The 20,703-nt window shown below is 40.5% G+C and overlaps 1 protein-coding gene across 1 annotated transcript in view; it reads left to right on the forward strand.

Annotated features, from left to right (window-relative positions):
• The window catches only part of smad4b (SMAD family member 4b), a 108,579-nt gene that overhangs the window by 42,570 nt on the left and 45,306 nt on the right, over window positions 1-20,703 (forward strand). Inside the window, exons 4-6 of the mRNA XM_063042619.1 lie at window positions 8,568-8,597; window positions 12,294-12,518; window positions 16,003-16,122. Coding sequence (XP_062898689.1) covers window positions 8,568-8,597; window positions 12,294-12,518; window positions 16,003-16,122 — 375 coding nt within the window. The remainder of the gene's footprint in view (window positions 1-8,567; window positions 8,598-12,293; window positions 12,519-16,002; window positions 16,123-20,703) is intronic.

Consider the following 20,703-nt stretch of genomic DNA (forward strand, 5'->3'; position numbering starts at 1 on the left):
CTAATCCTTCTCCCCTTCTCAGCCCCACTAACCCTTTGATGCTGTGTCCAGTCAAAAACCGATCAAGCTCTTCCTTAAGTATACCCAATGACCTGGTCTCCACAGCTGCCAGTGGTAATTAATTCCACAAATTCACCACCCTCTAGCTAAAGAAATTTCTCCACATCTCTGTTTTAAATGGACGCCCCTCTATCCTGGGGTCTCTTGTATACCCCCCATCATAGGGAACATCCTTTCCACATCTACTTTACTTAGGCCTTTCAACATTCAAAAAGTTTCAATGAGATCCCCCCCCCTTATCCTTCTAAGTTCCAGCGATTAGAGACCCAGAGCCACCAAACATTCCTCGTATGATAACCCTTTCATTCCCTGAATCATCCTTGTAAACCTACTCTGAACCCTCTCCAATGCCAGCACATCTTTTCTTAGATGAGGTGCCTAAAACTATTCACAATACTCAAGGTTAGGCCTCACCAGTGCCTTATAAAGCTTCAGTATCAATCCCTGCTCTTGTATTTTAGACCTCTTGAAATGAATGTTAACATTGCATTTGCTTTCCTCACCACAAACGCTACCTGCAAGTTAACCTTTAGGGCTTTTTGCACAAGGACTCCCAAATCCACTTGCATCTCAGATTTTTGGATTTTTTCTCCCTGTTTAGAAAATAGTCTGCACATTTATTTCTATTACCAAAGTGCTTTACCGTGCATTTTCCAACTTTGTGTTTCATTTGCCACTTTCTTGCACTTTCTCCTAATCTATCTAATTCCTTCTACATACTACCTGTTTACTCAACACTACCTGCCTGTCCACCATTCTTTGCATCATCTGCAAACTTGGCAACAAAGCCATCTATTCTATCATCTAAATCATTCATATACAGCATAAAAAGAAGCGGTCCCAACACCAGCCCCTGTGGAATACCACTAGTCACTGGCAGCCAACCAGAAAAGGGTCGTTTTCCCACTCACTGCTTCCTACCAATCAGCCAATGCTCTAACTCAGTGGTCCCCAACCACTGGGTGCGGACCAGTACCGGGCCGCAAAGCATGTGGTACCGGGCCGCAAGGAAACGATATGAGTCAACTTCACCTTTCCTCATACCCTATCACGCCCACTGTTTAACTTGAACACACACGAGGTCATTACCCAGACGAGGACATCAGTCGGTCTTTAACCTACAACTACTCGATGAGTGAAAAACAAAGGTAGCTTGAGAGTTTCTTTGGAAGAGGTGGTAGGGGACATAAGAGGCCTAACGATGATGATAACGTAGAGACAGCTGAGGCCGAGACTGCAAAAAAAGAAAGCTTCCTTCAACAGAAAATATGACAAGTCGTACATAAAATATGGCTTTATTGCGACCGGTGACTCGCATGCTCCAAGCCCCCTGTGTGTGATATGTGGAGACAAGCTGTCTAATGAGGCAATGAAGCCCTCAAATCTGCTTCAGCACCTTGAGTCCAAGCACCCTGCACTTAAAGACAAACCCGTTGAGTTTTTTGAGCAGAAAAAACGTGAGCAAGTGGAACAGAAGCAAGTGCTGAGAACCACCACATCCTCAAATGCTGCTGCTCTGAGAGCATCGTACTTAGTGGCTAGCCGTATTGCTAAGGCTAAGAAGCCTTTCACTGTTGGTGAAGAATTGATTCTGCCTGCTGCCAAGGACAAGTGTCGCGAACTGTTGGGAGAAGCTGCAGCTAACACGATGGCACAGGTTTCTCTTTCAGCTACCACAGTTTCAAGGAGAATCAATGACATAGCAGAGGACATGGAAGCACAGTTGTTGGAATGGCTTAACAAGTCTGGTTTCACTACCTGAGTCAAAGAGGTTGCTCCTGAATGCCAGTCACACACAGGGAAATGCTGGCTAGCTGAAAAATGTCACCTGGTCTTAACAGCGTATTGAGTGACGTTGTTGAAGTTATCAATCACATCAAAGTAAAAGCCCTTAACTCACGTCTGTTTGAGCAGCTTTGCGAGGAAATGGATGCAGAGCACAAACGCCTTCTCTTACACACTGAAGTCAGGTGGCTATCAAGGGGGAGAGCCCTGGCCAGGGATTTTGAGTTAAGAGAGCAGCTACAGAGATTTCTTTCAGGAAAAAAGTCACCACTGGCAGCACACTTCAGTGACAAGGAGTGGATAGCAAAACTCACTTATCAGTGTGACATCTTCAACCTGCTCAATGAACTCAATTTGTCACTTCAGGGGATAATGACAACTGTCTTCAAGTTGGCAGATAAAGTGTGCTTTCAAAGCCAAACTGGAACTGTAGGGACGGCGAGTGGACAGGGGCATATTTGACGTCCCCAACATTAGCTGGGAATTTGGAAGAGACTGAGGCTCACAGCTGGTGCATGAACACCTACCTTCGCTTTCGACAGAATTCGAGTGTTACTTCCCAACTGCAAATGACCCAAGACATGCAAAGGAATGGGTCCGTGACCCATTTGTGAATATCCCCAGTGAATCATCCATGTCAGCGCAGGAAGAAGATCAACTCCTCGAGCTTGCAAATGACGGTGGGCTGAAAAGTATATTTGACATAACATCTCTGCTGGCATTCTGGATCAAAGTCGAGGCTAAATATCCTGAGATAGCTACGAAAGCACTGAAAACGTTGCTTCCATTTCCAACATCATATCTCTGTGAAGCGGAGTTTTCTGCAATGAATGCAACGAAAACTAAATTGTGGAATAGTCTGGACATAAGGAACCCCCTTATGACTTATAATTGACTTATCACTATATTCATGTAAGGAAAATATGTCCTGTATATTTAATATTAAATTGCAGCCTCATGTGTGGCACTTTGTCAGAGGCCTTCTGAAAGTCCAAATATACAATGTAGACTGCATCCCCTTTCTCTCTCCTATTTATAATCTCAAAAAGTTCCAACAGGTTCGTCAGGCAAAATCTTCCCTTAAGGAAACCATGCTGACTTTGTCCTCTCTTATCCTGTGTCACCAGGTACTCCATAATCTCATCCTTAACAATTGGCTCCAATATCTTCCCAACCACTGAGGTCAGGCAAACTGGTCGATAATTTCCTTTCTGCTGCCTTCCTCCTTTCTTAAAGAGTAGAGTGATATTTGCAGTTTTCCAGTCCTCTAGCACCATGCCAGAGTCCAATGATTTTTGAAAGATCATTGCTAATGCCGCCACAATCTCTAATGCTACTTCTTTCAGAACCCTAGGGTGCAGTTCATCTGGTCTGGGTGACTTATGTACCCTTAGGTCTTTCAGCTTTTTGAGCCCCTTCTCTCTTGTAATATTAACTGCACTCACTTCTCTTCCCTCACCCTTCAACATCTGACACACTGTTAATGTATTCCACAGTGAAGACTAATGCAAAATGCTCATTTAGTTCATCTGCTATCTTCTTGGCCACCGTTACTATTTCTCTGGCTTCATTTTCTAGCAGTCCTATATCCTATTCTCAGCTGTCTTTTATTTTTTATATCCTTGAAAAAGGTTTTACTATCCACATTGGAATAGTTTGCGAGTTTGCTTTCATATTTCATCTTTTCCCTCCTAATGATTCTTTTAGTGGCTCTCTGTAGGGGTTTAAAAGCTTTCCAATCCTCTGCCTTCCCACTGATTTTTACTTTGTTATGTGTCTTGTCTTTTGCTTTTACATTAGCTTTGACTTCCCAAGCCATGGTTGTACTATTTCGCCGTTTGAGTATTTCTTTGTTTTTGGAATACATCTATCCTGCACCTTCCTCATTTTTCCTAGAAACTCATGCCATTGCTGCTCTGCTGTCATCCCTGCCAGCATCTCCTTCCAGTGTATTTTGGCCAACACTCTCTCTCGTGCCACTGTAATTTCCTTTACTCCACTGAAATACTGCTACATCAGTCTTTACTTTCTCCCTATCAAATTAAATTATCTTATGTACATTAATTATTACTCATGTTAATACTGCAAATGCACCATCTGTTGGATTCTGATGTTTTTAATCCAAGCTTCTTTTGGAGGTCAAAAAAGAGGCATAAAACTTGTTGCTTCACAGGAATTTTATGAAGCTTTAATAGAACAAAGAAAATTGAAATGGACTGTGTAGAGGTATAGTAAGGAACAGGAGAGAAGAGGCATAAGATGGCAGGTTTTCTTGGCCATCTCTTTTTATACCCCAAAGATGAGAAACATTCCATTCAAATTCATAGATAAGATTCAACTAATTGGATAGCTCTTGTTGAAATAATGAAACACCGGAGAACCAGAAAAGCTTCCAAAGCTTTCCAGAATGATTCAAAGAACTGTAACGACCAGGGACACTCTAAACTGCATATACATTCTGTTGCCGCTAGGAAGCAAACTACACAGTTGCATGTATATAAGCAGTTATTTAAAAAAGTGCTAGCAGGTATTAATAGTTAAACTGCAAAGATAATGCCAATTAAACAATCTAATCCAACATATTGTAGTTAATACATTTATACTTATGTTAATTTCATCTTTGTATTGAGTTCTGTTGATCATACAATGCAGCTGTGTTCAAAGTTTTTATAAGACTGAATTTCATACCACTTTATACATATACAAGCTTTTTGGTGTTGTTAAAAAGTACTTTTTCTAACGATGATTAGAGAGGCACAGAGAGATCTGTATTTACTGACAAGTACCTTTACGGGAATCCATACACTAAATACCTTGTGCAGCACACCCGCTAAGTATCACTGACTCTCCTGAATAGTCAAAGAATAACAAAGGTATTACCCGGGCAAGGGAGTTTATGGTGGCCAGGCGTTCCTCATTGTCCCAATTCACCCTCGTGTTTCACACAGGGTTGCTCTCGCTTGTATCTGCGATGGTTATTCTTCAAAGTTACTTCTGCCAGCACACATGAAGTGTCCACTTTTATATCCTTCCTCATCAATTCAAATATTGCATTCCAGTATCACTGGCCACAGGTCATGCGTTTGTCCTTTAACACCTTGTTATTGGCTCTGCTCCAAACAAGCGTCCATATATTGCCCTCTTCCCATCAAGTGACAGTCGACAATTTATGGCTCTTTGTTCTTAATCAGCAATAAGCTTGATTCATGCAGAACAGATGCTAACTCCAACAGTCAAAAACCTGCATGTTATGTCCAACCAAAGAACATCTCACAAATAACTTATTTGGAAATGATTGTCCGTCCAGCAGATTACCTGAAGTATCATTGTGTCTTCTTTAAAACATTGATCAAGCCCAGCATGTCAAGCTCAGAAAATGGAGAATAGAGTGTCTTCACAAAATGGCAGTCTCCATCCCCAAGCATGCGGCAAGAACAAAGACAGTTAGTCTGTCTGCTTCCACTGTCCTTGATTCATTTGAATTCACTGATTTATAGACTGTCATTCTTTCTAGCCAACATTGGCATAGATCTTCTTAACCACCTTTTCAAAGTTGTTAATTGAACATGGTATTTAACTACAGGTTGACCTTCACTAATCCAGCACCATTGGGACCTGAGGAGTGCCGGATTAGTGAAAATGCCAAATTACAGAAGGATCACATTAAGCAATAGCTAACCGTCTCATCATAGCTTTAAATTATCATGTAAATCAGTACAAGTTAGGTAATAATAAAACAGAAATATTAAATGAGTAGCAAGTGAAATTTTAATTAAGTAATATACTGTACAGGCACAGATAAAATAAAGGGTACAGGTAAGTGTACAGGAATTAACTTATACAGAAAAGTTGAGCACTTCCACTTCTAAAGTGAGACATTTAATATACCTTCAGGCAAAGTTACATGTCTGCAAGTGTGGGGTTGTCAGGATCATCAACATCTTCATCTTGAAAAATGAGTGAAGCATCGAGCTGGTGCTGAAACTAGCACAACAGTTTCTTCAAAAACTGTTGATGTTGGTGGCAGCACATTTGGGTGAGCAGAAGTTGATGGCACTGGATTTTGAAGTGTTAGCTCCCCTGTTGCACTTTTTTAGCAATTTTTTTGAACATATCTTCCAAGGTAAGCTGTTTCATATATTTTGGTCTCTCTCTGATTAGCTTATCCTGCAGCATATAAACACTCATTATTTCTTGCTCAGTTATAAAACATTGTTGCTCTCATCCTTACAGCAATTCACCTGTCCACTTAATTAGCCTATCAATAGAAAGTCTGCTACAACGTCTTCATCTTCATCACTGCTTTCTCCTCCAATATCTTCCTTCTCTGGATGTACAACCATCTGCACAATTTCCAAGTCAGTATAATGATGAACAGTAGGCTCATACTCATCCACTCTTCAACATTGTCATCATTGAACCTTGATGCAAGATCCTTGGCAGCAGGATTAGTTAGCTCTTGAGCAAAAGAAAGCAGTTCACGTATCGTCTATTTTTCCTTGGAAATTCTAAAGCCTGTAAAGTCATTTCCAGTGTCTTCACCAGGTGCAGACTCATTGAACCTGGCCATAATTTATGCCAACCATTCTTCAGTGTGGATGGCTCTACAGACCTCCAAGCATTAGCAGCACAGTAAATCATCTCTTTTATATTAAAATCCTTTATAAATTCCTTTACCAGTCTGCCAGCATTAACTGGACTCAAAAGGCGCCTCATAAACAGGAAACGATACTTCGACTTGAGAGAACGTAATATGTCATTGTCCAGGGGTTGAATTAATGACAGTCTGGTGGCAGGAAGATACTGAAAACATTGTTTTTTTTTACCAGGAGTTCTGCTTTCGGGTGTGCTGAACAGTTGTCTAAACTAAACATTTGTGATGCAGGCCAAGATAGTCAGTGAGCTCGTCCTTTGGGAACGAAATAATTTTCAAACCATTCTAGTGTGGTGCTAGTTGTAATCCATCCGTTTTTGTTAGCACAGTAAATTACAGGAAATTGCGTCATACCTTTGAAGGCCCTGGGATGTAAACTTTCGCCAGTGACCAGTAACTTACATCTGTGGGTTTCTGCAGCATTAGAGCAGCCTAGCAAAGTCACACGATTTCTCGATGCCTTATACCCTGTTGGTGGTTCTGCATCTGCTGCTGTTAGTGTTCTTCTTGGTGTACATCTCCAATACAAAGCAGTCTCATCAGCATTGTACAGCTGCTTGGGGCTTAATTTTTCATCGGAGACTAACTGCTGCTTCCTTGTCTGCTGAACGTTTTTCACCACACACTGCACAAAACTGTAAACCATGACGCTGCTTGTAGCGATGAAGCCAGCTTTCACTATAGTCACACTCATAATTTAGACCTAGTTCTTCATGAAACACTTTTGCTTGTTCCTTCACCATATTTCTAGATAGTTCAACACCTTCACTTACACGAAGATTAACCACATTATCAACAGTTTATTTACTGAACTTCTTCCGTCTTTCATTGTTTTTCTTACGCGTATCTGTTTCTTTGAGCCACTATCAGCAAAGAAATGTAGCAGTTTTCTTTATATTGTACAGAGTCAATGTTGTAACACTCGCACAAGCTTTTCACCGATACACCACTGTCCAGTTTTTTCAAGAGCTTAACCTTGTTAACCATGGATAATGTGCAGCGTTTTCGTGTCACAGCACGAGGTGCATTTCCTTTACTCACTGGGCCCATAATTAGGGCTAAAAAAGAGCCAGTGATATTAATAAATGCAGGAAAACAAGCAGGAATCGCCTGTCTGTGCATACAAGAGCGCGCCAACACGTGAGCAGATCTAGCGCAACCAAAACAATGCGCAGCAGATTGGTGTGGTGGCCTGGGAAATTTGAAATTACAGTTGCGCGGAAAATTTGAAATCAGTGCAGGATTATCGAAGGAACCGGATTACAGGTAGTCGGATTAGTGAAGGTTGACTGTATTTCAGTGGGGAGTTGGGATACAAACTACATGTGTAAATTTACTGCCATTTGCGTCCCTCTAGCCTGCAACCAAAATCAAGTTACCCTACTACAGTTTTACTATGATTAGCTGCTATGGTAAGACCAAGGAGCTTTTGAGAGCTGCTTTTAAATTTTGGATCTGTATAATAAAATTTGCATAAATCTTAAGTTACTGATAATAATGGTTCTTTATATTCTGATGCTGGTTTTAAGAAAAGACCCCCAGAAATAAATTAAAAGGCTCACCACCAGTAGGATCCGGATACTCGACCTCAGTGGCTAATTATTCATTGCTGTAGATTAGACATTGCTGCATTTAGTTGAATACAGGTTGTGGTAATTGTTGCAACTTTGGAATTTCTAATTGGGAGCAGAGGCCTATGAAGTTTCCATCTCTTTTCAACCGATATGTTAGATTGTATCTGTGTTCAGTGGTGAAATAAGAGTTGGAGGTGAATGGATTTATTAAAAGTTGATAAACCTGAGCACAATTCTGTATTGTGGGCACTGTTTGTTATGGTACCACTGATGTTGACTTAATTCTGGGTACCTATCTCTGCAGACTGACATGGACCCCACACAGTGAGTGAATTTCACTGCATTACTGGTATCAATCAGTGTTGTAGAATGTATTGCTTTCTCATGTTGGTCTTATTTAACATTTATTACAGAAAAGCACCTGTAGTTAATTTTTTGTAATATTTGAATAAAATAAAATAAGTACTAATTTTTGATTTTTTCATTAAATGAAGATCTCTCAGGATTGACGCTGCAAAGCTCAGGTAAGAAACATCACCAATTGCTTCTGGGTTAATCGGTTTGTGAATTTAATTAGTTCTTATCTTCTGATTGTAAGATAGCAGTTCAGTATAAATCTCTTCCTTTCTGCACTCTGCACTTCATGCACTGAGTACTGGACTCAGTAGTCTGCACTGCTAGCATTAATTCAGAGGGGCTGGTGCTAAATTCAATTTTGGTGTTGTATTCAGTCTCCTGAATATGAATGGAAAAAAGAATGTCAACCCCGCAATTAATGAAATGGCTCGGTCACTTTGAATTAAGCTTTGTTTTGCATGTTTAACTTGGCATTGAAAATATAACTGAAAAGTTAGCATGTGCACCAGAGTCAGAGAATAGTTTAATTACTAAATGATGATGACATGAATATTGATTTCTCCAACTTCCAGTAATATTTCACCCTTCCCCTTCACTCTTTTCTCATTGCCCATTCTCTTTCTATTCCCTCATACCCCTTCTCTTTTCATGTGCCTATCACTTCCCTCTGATGCCCCTCCTTCCCTTTCTCTCATGATCCATTCTCATCTCCTATCAAGTTCTTTCTTTGTCAGCTCTTTACCTTTTCCACCTATCATCTTCATACCCCTTCCCCTGCCCACAAGATTTCTTCTATCACATTCCAGCTTACACTCCTTCCCCTCTCCCCACCACCTTATTCTGGCTTCTTTCCCCTTCCTTTCCAGTTCTGATGAAGGCCCTCGGCCTGAAATTTCATCAGTTTGTCTCTCTGCATTGAAGCTGCCTGACCTGCTGAATTCCTGCAGAATTTTGTGTGTGTTGCTCTGGATTACCAGCATCTGCAGAAGTGTTAAGGATTTGATTATACTGATTTATTTCTCCTATCACACACCCTTTTCCACATCGCAAGTATATCTTCACACACCTCTTGATAGTAAACAAAAGCAGGTACGGTCTGGTCTGTTATTGGTTTTCCAATCCAACCAGCTGATAGTGAACTGGAATGTGACTTCAGACCAGTGCATCCCCTCCCTAACCCAGAAAACTGCCATTGCAGCCCTCCATTCATTACTGCATTGGCTTGTATCAGCTTGAGAATTTAATAAAGCACATTTCAGCAAACACTGTTACCAGAATCTTAAAGTAATTTACCCATCAATACTAATCAGGAAGTATCAGAATGTGGCATGTAAAAACATGTTCAGAGGGGTAGATTTGAATTGGGCACCTGAATCTAGAGAGAGGCAGCATGGCAAAATAGTTTTCATCATCAAGCCCCCCACCACCATCCAGACTATGCTGCCTTCTTGCCGCTGCCACCAAGAAGCAGGTACAGGAGACTTGGGATCCACATCACCGGGTTCTTCAACAGTTATTACCCCTCAACCAGCGTGGATAACTTCACGTACTGCAACTTGGAAGCGATTCCTCAACCTATGTATGGACTCACTTTCAAGGTCTTTGCAACTCATGTTCTCATTATTATTTATTTACTTAGTTATTATTATGTTTGGCATTTGATAGTTTGTATTTTGTACATTGTCAGTCTTTGTAGATTTTCATTGATTCTATTGTATTTCTTTGTATCTACTGCGAATGCCCAGAAGAAAATGAATCTCAAGGTAGTATATTAAAAATATGCTAATATATTAATAAATGATAATTATTACACTAATAATAAATGAATTTTGAGTATCAAGCCCACTCCCAAGCTGACTTCCTTTGCTCTTTTTCTGTTACTAGAGGTTATTCCAAAACCTACATTATCTCTCTGCAAAACAAACCACGACTTAGAAGTCTTCAAAGTTCAAAATAAATTTATTATCAAATACCTATATGTCATGATATAAAATCCTGAGATTCATTTTCTTGTGGACATTCACAATAATTACAAGAAACACAATACAATCAATGAAAGACTGCACCCAACAGGATAGACAAACAGCCAATGCGCAAAGAACAACAAACTGCAAGTATGAAAGAGGGGAAAGATAACAATAAGTAAATAAGCAATAAATATTGAAAACATGAGATCAAATGTTTTCAAATCCTCTGTCTCATCTCTTCAGTCCCTATGTCTCAAGATGATTATGTTTAATTTTGCTGTGCTCATCTACAAATCCATTGGTGATAACTAGCATGTTCCGGAGCTCTGGATTTCTCTACTGCACCACCTCAGCCACTTTTACCTCTCCACCCCTTTGCTCCTTTCAAGATGCTACTTCAAACCCATCTATTGTTATCAAACATGCCAACTTTCCTAACATAAATACAAGGGATTTTACAGATGCTCGAAATCCAGAACAACATATATAAAATGCTGGAGGAACTCAGCTGGACAGTCACTGTTTCAGGCCAAGACCCCTTCATCAGGTCTTCGGGTATCCCCTGGTTTCTGCCTCCTTTCTTTCCAATCCTGATGAAGGGTTTCAGCCCAAAATGTCGACTGTTTATTCCCCTCAATAGATGTTGCCTGACCTGCGGAGTTCCTCCAGCATTGTGTGTGAACTTCCCTAACATTTATCCTCGTGGCTCAGTGCCATTTTGCTCAAAGTGCTCAAATGCATTAGCTGTGCACGCAAACGTGGCAAAATAAATAGAATTTTAGATAAAGTTGAAGTTGCTAATGAGGCTTTCATAAATCAGTACTCTACACATTATTGGCACATTAATGATTTAACTGGATCTTTGGAATGGGAGCATCATTGAATCTGAAATGGTAACATTATAAAGATTTAAATGGCAACAAACTTAATGAAAGTTGTTCTTCATCTGTAACAAATCACAACCCCGACACTTTTCAGCAGTCGATCTCCACAGTAGAATAAGGTGGGAAGGGGTAGAGCAACTGTTCTCCAGATTCTGGCATGAGCACAAAATATTAGCACATGCTTAAGTAATCTTGCTTCAGCTATTTCAAGTTGATTATTATATTGACTTTAAGGAAGTATTTAAAGATCATCAGTCCTAATGGAATTGTATTCCGAATCTGACATATGTTGTGAAATTAGTTTTGTGACAGCAATACGTAAAATATACTATCACGTACAATAAGAAATAGATATTATTGCAGTGTAGAATAGGTACTTCCGGCTGCCCAGTATAAAAAGGGGGCAAGCATAGTGAGGTGGTGTATACTGTCTGTTAAGAAACCTGATGGTGGACTAGAAGAAGCTGTTTCTAAAATGTTGAGTGTGTGTCTGTAGGTTCCTGTACCTCCTCTCTGTTGGTAGTAGTGAGAAAAGGGCACGTCCTAGGTGGTTAAGGTCCTTAATGATGAATGCTGCCAAGTTGTGGCATCGCCTTTTGAAGATGACCTGGATTGTGGGTAGGTTAGTGCACGTGATGGAGCTGGCTGAGTTTACAACTCACTGCAGCCTTTTCTGATCCTGTGCAGTGGCTCCTTCATACCAGACGATGATGCAGCCAGCCAGAATGCTCTCCACAGTATATCTGTAGAAATTTGCCAAGTATTTTTGGTGACATACTAAATCTTGAGGTAAACTTTGAAGGAACCTTGTGACAAATGAGAAGTAGAAGCACGCCTAATAATGTAGACGATCCAAACCATTTGATCAGCTTCTGGTGTCAGATCAGACTGGATTTATGGAAGCCTGGAAGCATGTTTATTTTAATAGCAGATAACGTGAAAGATCATATTATAAGGGAAAATACCAAGTACCAAATGTGTAGTCTGTTAATAATTTTTCCATTAATTCCAGGTCAAACAAGCCTTTTAGTGAAAGATGAATTTGTAAATGATTATGTGCAAGTTGAAGGGCCGCCGTCTCTGTTGAATACCGAAGGACATTCTTTGCAAACCATTCAGCATCCACCCAGCGCCAGGCAACCAAATGAAAGTTACAGTGGACCAGCCATGTTAACACCAGCAGAGCCAAGTACTCCAAGCACCACAAATTTCCCCAGTATTCCTGTTGCTACCACAAGTGAGTAGAAATGTGATTCTTATTGTAAGCTAAATTGGTGTGTAATGTAAAAAAAAACTTTCATATTTTATGTAATAAAAAAGTTTCAGTATCTAGTATGTTTTTTTAACATCTATTTTAAAGGTTCTGCATCTGTCGTGTGCTTCAAACTGTAGTGCTCTAAAACCTGTGTTGAATTTTTTTTTAATGGCAATTTATTTTTTAAATTTTGAGACTATTTTCTTTTCTGCTAAATCTCACCAAGACTACTGGCTGCTTTTTAAAAATCACTTCTGTGGCTGTTGGGGGTTGTTTTGTCGTTAGGGAGATGTCAGGTACGTTTTTACACTGAGAGTGGTGAGTGCATGGAATGTGCTGGTAGAGGCAAATATATTACAGACATTGAAGGAACTCTTAGAGAGGCACATAGATGATAGAAAAATGGAGGGCGACGTAGGCGAAAAGTGTTAGATCGATCTTATAGTTGGTTAAAACAGCCGTCCCTAACCACCGGGCCGCAAAGCCTGTGCTACCGGGCCGTGAGGAAATGACATGAGTCAGCTTCACCTTTCCTCATTCCCTGTCATGCACTGTTGAACTTGAACATAGGGTTGCCAACTGTCCCATATCTGCCGGGACATCCCGTATATTGGGCTAAATTGGTTTGTCTTGTATTTTCCCTGCTAAGGTAGAGCGTTCCTGTGAAACCTTTCGTGTCAAATTGGCGTGAAGCAAAGAAGCAATTACCATTAATTTATATGGGAAAAATTTTTGAGCGTTCCCGGACCCAAAAAATAACTTAACAAATCATACCAAATAACACACAAAACCGAAAATAAGTAACATTAACATATGGTAAAAGCAGGAATGATATGATAAATACACAGCCTATATAAAGTAGAAATACCATATGTACAGTATAGTTGGGAAGATGAAGGCAAAACCGATTTGTGGGAAAAAAGGGCAAGCGCACATCACATGCTCACGTCACGCATGTGCACACAGGTGCCCACGCAAGGCTTCATGGTCATGGTAGTCTTTCCTGGGGTAAAGTGTCCCGGGATTTGACTGTTACTTTTGTCCCTTATTTGGGAGTGAGAAAGTTGGCAACCCTAACTGTAAAAGACATGTTGAGGTGAGTTTAACCCTACTTGAACACCCCCCACCCCCCGCTTGGATGGTCCGCAAGAATATTGTCAATATTAAACTGGTCCACAGTGGTGTTCTATGTTTTATATATTTTGAAACTCTTTTAATATGGAGTTTACGTGCATGGGTATTTTATAAGTTTGCTATACTGGAGGGAAGTGTGGAGTGGTGATGGGGGGCACGGTAATGCTACTTCTGGAAATGGAACAAAGCAGAAAATGTGTTGGATTTCAGAAGTTCCGTTGGCAGCAGTGGAGAACAGAAATATACTATTTAATTCCAATTCTATGAATGAATCTAAAGTATACGTACTTAATAGCATTGTTTGATTGGGTGTAGAGGGTGATTGAACATGTCATCATCATAGCACAGATCAGATACAGCATATCTGCGCTGTTGCATCAACCTTCAAACAATATGATTGTTGCTGTCTGCAAACAAATAAAAAAAAGCTGCAGGTTTTGTGCATGTGAGCAGGGGGAAATGGGTTTAAGAGGTCTGGCACTTAACTCCATTTACTTGCCTTTCCCCTTTTCTCTTGGTCTCTGAAAATTAAAAGTGCATGTGCTGGTAATCTGAAACAAAAAAGACAAGCAGGAAATACACAGCAGATCTGGCAGCAACTCTGGAAGGAAGATCTTCAGGTTGAAGATCTTTTGTCAGAATTGAGAAACAAAAAGTAGAGAGGGGAATGGGTAGAACAAAAGGAAAACATCTGACAGGTTGAGGCGATTGATGCTGTAGGGGTAAGTTGTTAATGACGCCGTTAGAAGATGACAAAGTTGGGGTTTACTAATGGAGAGGAGAAAAAGCTGAGCCAACATTACAGAAAGATAATCAGAATCAGGTTTTTTGTCACTAATGTCATGAAATTTGTTGTTTTGTGGCAGCAGAACAGTGCAATGCATAAAAAATTGCTATAAATTACAATAAGAATATATAGTCAAAATAAATAGTGCAAAAAGAGAGCAAAATAGTGGTGTTCATGGGTTCGTGGACTATTCAGAAATCAAATGGCAGAGAGGAGTTGCAGTTTCTAAAACATTGAGTCTGTCCTCAGGCTCCTGTACTGCTTCACTGATGGAGTAATGAGAAGAAGGCATGTCCTGGATGGTGGGGGGGTCCTTCATGATGGATGAGGTCTCACTGAGGTATCGCCTTTTGAAGATGTCCTTAGTGGTGGGCCCCACAATGGAGCTGGCTGTTTTCACAACTTCCTGCAGCTTTTTCTGATACTGTGCATCAGGGCCTCTGTACCAGGCAGTGATTCAGCCAGTCATAATGCTGTGAATTTTGAACAGTTATTTACTTCTCATTTACAGTGTATAAGATGACACTTTAATTGTAGCTGTGCTGTATAGCTTTGGAGTCTAATGGGAACTATTGTGATTCCTCACAACCTTATTACTTCAACAACAGGAATTCTGCAGATGCTAGAAATTCAAGCAACACACATGAAAGTTGCTGGTGAACGCAGCAGGCCAGGCAGCATCTCTAGGAAGAGGTACAGTCTTCCTAGAGATGCTGCCTGGCCTGCTGCATTCACCAGCAACTTTTATGTGTGTAACCTTATTACTTGTAGTGTTTTTGAAACACAGTACAGAGAATGTAGAACAGTATTATCACAGTATAGGTCCTGTAGCTCATGATGTTGTGTTGACCCATTTAACCCCTTCCTACCTCCCACTCACCCGCAAACCCATCCATTACCATCGTGGCTAAGTGCCAAAGAGTTTATGTTTAATCTTGCATTTTGTGAAGCACCTCCGCTCCATCCACCAAAAGCAGAACTTCCTGGTGGTCAAACATTTTAATTCCAATTTACGCTCCAACATGGCGGTCCATGGCCTCATCTCAGCACCTCAGGGTGGAGGAGCAACACCTTATACTCCATCTGGGTAGTCTCCAACCTGATGGCATGAATATTGATTTCTCCTTCTGGTAAAAGCAAAACTCTGGCCCCCTTCCCTCTTCTCTTCCCCATTCTGGCCTCTTATCACTTCTCAGCTGCCTATCACCTCCCCTTGGGTCTGCTCTGTCTCATCGTTCTCCTATGGTCCACTGCCCTTTCAGATTCTTTCCTCTCTAGCCCTTTATATTTTCTTTTCACCTGGTTTCACCTATCAGCTTCTAGCTGTCCTCCTCGCCCTCCCCCAATCTTTTTATTCTGGCGTCTTCCCCCTTCCTTTCCAGTCCTGATGACGGGTCTTGGTTTGAAACATAGACTGTTTCTTCATTTCCATTGATCATGCCTGACCTACTGAGTTTCTCCAGGATTTTGTGTGTGCTGCTCTGGATTTCCAGCATCTGCAGACTTTCTTGGTTTATAATCTTCCACTCTACTTTATTCTCTCAGGTCAGCCGAGTAACATGTTGCCAGTGAGCCATAATGATGGATTAATACCGATTGCCTCGGGACCTCAGCAAACAACGCAGCAGAATGGCTTCCCTGCACAACCAGCAACTTACCATCACAGTAAGGAAACAATTTTCCAGATTTTTTTTGAGTATCGTTGTGACATGTGATCTGCCTGAAGAACAAATACAGTGGATCCGACTAATTGGGACATAAAGGGACCAGTACGTTTTGGCCTAATTAAGTGACTGTCCCAATTAGTTGAATTTAATGAAAATAGTTAAAAAGGTATTTAGGAAAAAACAAACTACCGTTTAACTGATTAACAAATTTATGTATTTAAATGAAATACAAAACAAATTAGAACATTACCAATACCTCTGTAGTACTATAAAATTGTGTATTAGTTCCTCATAGTTATCAACAGAGGAATTCATCCAGTGTACACAGCCATGTTCTTTTGATTGACTGTAAGTGAGCAAAATCAGCACAGACACCTAGTGTAGATAACAGGCTACTTTCATATAATTTTCTAAGATTGCATTCTCTAAATCTTCATTTTCATTTTAACATTCAAGATGATTGTTGATACCTTTTAACCCTTCATAGTTCCCAACTGGTTGAAGTAGTGAAATGGTTTCATTTTCACTCCCTGGCCATTTCTAAAGTTATTTAAAAACTGTTTGCTCTAGGTACGGTATACTATCTAATGGCCACACAAGTGCATGTGGCTGGCCCGATTAGAAAATGTTTGGCAACAGTCTCTTGTCCCAGTTAAGCAGCATAGTGCCCCAAATAAATGAAGTTGTCCCAAATAAGTAAGTGACTGTCACAATTAACTGATGGTCCAATTAATCGGAATCCACTGTAGTCACAGATGATTAAATCCTCTGAGGCTAAGATTAAATGGCAGTTTGACTCATTCAAATCAAGGCATGCGTATCACATACATCGTGTGTGTTTGATGGTTTCATAAAGTATAGTGCTAGTTTGTATTGTTGGGCTCATTCTTATGCAATTTTTTAATTGTTGTTCCTGGAATTTTTTAAAACTGATTTAATTTCAGGCTCTACTTATGGAACACAAGAGATTCTGCAGATTTTATTTTATTTATTTATGACAGCGCAGAATAGGCCCTTTGGGCCTTTCCAGCCCTTCAAACCATGCCACTCAACAACCCCCACAACATTGATTTAGCTCTAACCCAATCTTGGTACAATTTACAATGACCAGTTAACCTGCCTTGTACATCTTTGGACTGTGGGAGGAAACCGGAGAATCCGAATTAAATCCCACACATTCAGCGGAGAGCATGTACAGACTCCTTACAGAGGATGCTGGGATTGAACTCCAACATAATGGCATTGCGCTTACCTAAATGATATAAATGATCACATAATCACAAACAATTATGCACATGCTGGAAATCCAGAGCAACACACACAAAATGCTGGGGGAACTCAGTATTTCAGGCAACATCTATGGAAATGAATAAACGGTCGATGTTTTGGGTCAAGGCTCTTCTTCAGGGCGGAGAAGGAAGGAGGGGGAAGATACTAGAATAAGAAGGTAGGGCGAGGAGGGAGGAGAACAAGCTATAAGCTATTCCTGCTGAAGAGTTTCAGCTCAAAACATCAACTGTTTATTAATTTCCATAGATGCTGCCTGACTTGCTGAGTTCCTCCAGCATTTTATGTGTTTTGCTCTACTTTATGGAAGTTTATTTTGCTAAGTAATTAGTTGCTTTAATTGTTGTTTTGAGTTCAGTCTGCTGATTCAAAGTGCTTGTACTTGGGGATATATATCAAATAAAGAAGTTTAACCTGGCGAAAATGAGAGCTGTTGAAACAGCATTGTTTTTTTTAATTAAGAAGAGAGGCTTGACATTTGTGTTAACAAATCAGCCATGATGGAATGGTGGAGTAGGCCTAATTATGCTCCTATGTCTTATAGTAATGGAAGGATGTGGAGAGGTGGGAAAGCTTGGACCATTTGGGATGAATATCCTGTTGTTACACTGCTAATTCTGCATATTTGCTTGAATTTGCTTTTCTACAGTAACCACTCATGCCAGAGTTAATATGGTTAAATTCCTTTAAAAGCTTACCAACCTGCCTTGTTCTGAATATTACCAGTTAAACTTGTTGTTCATTCAAGTTTTTGTCCCATTGTGAGTTGAAACAGAATACATATAGATCGACGTTTGGAATACCATGACTTTATCAGTAATTAAATATTTAAAATCTTAAGAGGGTTGCTATGGAACAAATTTGTTAAACACACTCCTCTACGTTGTTCATTTCACTTTTCATCAAAGAATGGGGCCATTCATTTGAACCCACTCTTGTTGCACTGATACACTCGATGATTTGATGATGTTCTGAAAATTCTTTGCACATTGCTCTAAAATTGTGACTCTCGGGAAGCACAGCGGGCCTGTTTGGAAATGCGTGTTTACGATGAGCTGCCTCAGTTTGGTTGCTGCTTGCGGCTGGGAAATATACGGAGACATTTCACGACACAGAAGCTGCCATTATGTGCACCAAAACAAAACTTCAGACGAGAAATTGTATAGAGGTGCAGTACCATGAGGAGGAATTGTTCAGAAAGGACAAAACCAAACACTGTCCCATAGATGGCAAAAATCAAAATTGTGGTGGCCAATTGTTTGGAAAAAAAATCTTTATATGCTCTTCTCTGTACCCAAGATATGTTTGAGAGGAAGTAAGAGTGATCCAGCTTGCATTAAGTCTGTGCTGTCTCTGCATTGGAAATAATTGCTGGAGGGATGTGGAGGAAGCAGGGTTCATGCACAATATCCTGAGCCTGTCAAAGCCTTTGGCAAGAGGCAACACAGGTGTGCCTTTTCATCGTACTAGAGACAGTCATCCTTTTCTCACTAAGTTATCTTAAAATCTATCAAAATCGCTAAATCACTGTGCTAATGTCATCTTTTAAACTTTGCAAATCAGGAAATAGGTCCAATATCCTTTGAATGCATCAGACATAATACTACCAACTCTTGGTGTGTGGTGAACATGCGCAGACTAACCAACAGCTGTAAGACATATTTAGCTTGTGATGACTTTAGCTTGTGGCAGCACTCCCAGATTTTCTTATAATTCTCATTTAATAAAACATTAAACTCAGTTTTCCATGACTTAAAATCATGCCTCATTATCGCAAACCCCTCCACAATTTTTCCCTCTCCCCTCTGTAAGAACAGGCTGAACCTCTTTAGCCTCTTGTAATGGGCTAGGAGCCATCCATTTTTCCCCCTCTGAATCCTTTCATATGAATGTACTTGTCCTCCTGGATAATCGATATATGCTGAGATTCCCGCTTCGCCTGTTTTTCTCACAGATACCTCGACGGATTCGAACCTTGTAACCATTGAAGATGAAGGTGATGATGAGGATGATTATGAGGAGCCCCAGGAGATTATTCATCCAGATTCTCCGGGGGATGATCCAGATAATGGGCCAAATAGGTGGAGGTCTTCGAGTTGGATTCCTGAAGAGACTTTGTTAAAAATTGAGGAATGTCACAGTGCCATGTTGATCGACGGTTTCCAAAGGATCGAAGAAGGAATTCATGGACTGCGCCAAGACATGAATGAGCACATGGAGAACCTGTGTGGCTCCATCGAGTCTCTCCGCACACCCCTGCAACTAATAGGACAAACCCTTCGGGAACTCCTTGCACACTTGCAGGCCAGCCACCGGCCAGTGCAGGTGGATTCGGGAACTTCACATACTGAAGCGACTGCAGAGCCTGGTCCTTCCAGTGTCTCTTTAGAAACAGTACTTGGACAGAGTGAAAGAGGGCCATTCAAGAAACAAAGAATTAATTGAAGATAGGTAGATCTCCATGGGACAGTTTTTTAAAAATCTTGTACATATTAGCTTTTCTTGGAAAGTGTGGTCTTGCCTTAAAAAATGTGTGACATCACATATGTAGGTTTGGCTTTCTATAAAGGAGGTGCCAATTTCTTTTTTTAAACAAAATTTATTTTTGCCTTTTACTATTTTGCGCACTGACACATTCCCTTTCCAGCCCATCAAATGAAAACCTAACTGACATAAACAATCATATAACCATGAGATTCTGGAAATGTTGGAAATCCAGAGAATGTGTGTGTGTGTGTGTCTCTCTCTCTCTGTCTCTGTCTCACACTCACACACACACACACACACACACACACTCTCTCTCTCACACACACACACACACACACACACACACACACACACACACACACACACACACTCGCTCTCGCTCACACACACAAATGCACACATAATCTCTCTCTCTCTCTCTCACACACACACACACATCTACCTAGAGGAACACAGCAGGTCAGACAGCATGCCTGGAAAGCAATAAAGAGTCAACATTTCATGCTGAGACCCTTCACCTAGTCCTGATGAAGGGTCTTGGTTCAAAGCTGGAGAGCTTTATTCTTCTCTGTAGATGCTGCCTGACCTGCTGAGTTCCTCAGCTTTTTGTGTTATTATAAATCATCACATTCTGTCATGTAGTTGCGCTGTAAGTTACCATAAAGGAAAGTTTAGCTATGCTATTTTGATTACTATACAGTATTTTAAAGGACTATATAATGTGGAGAATGTTGTAGACATGTATCTGAGAATGAAAATCCCTCTTCAGACCACCAAGTTTACTCTTTAAGTGGCATGTCTTGTG

This window comes from Mobula hypostoma, chromosome 3 (assembly GCF_963921235.1).
Source record: "Mobula hypostoma chromosome 3, sMobHyp1.1, whole genome shotgun sequence".
Lineage (NCBI taxonomy): Eukaryota > Metazoa > Chordata > Chondrichthyes > Myliobatiformes > Myliobatidae > Mobula > Mobula hypostoma.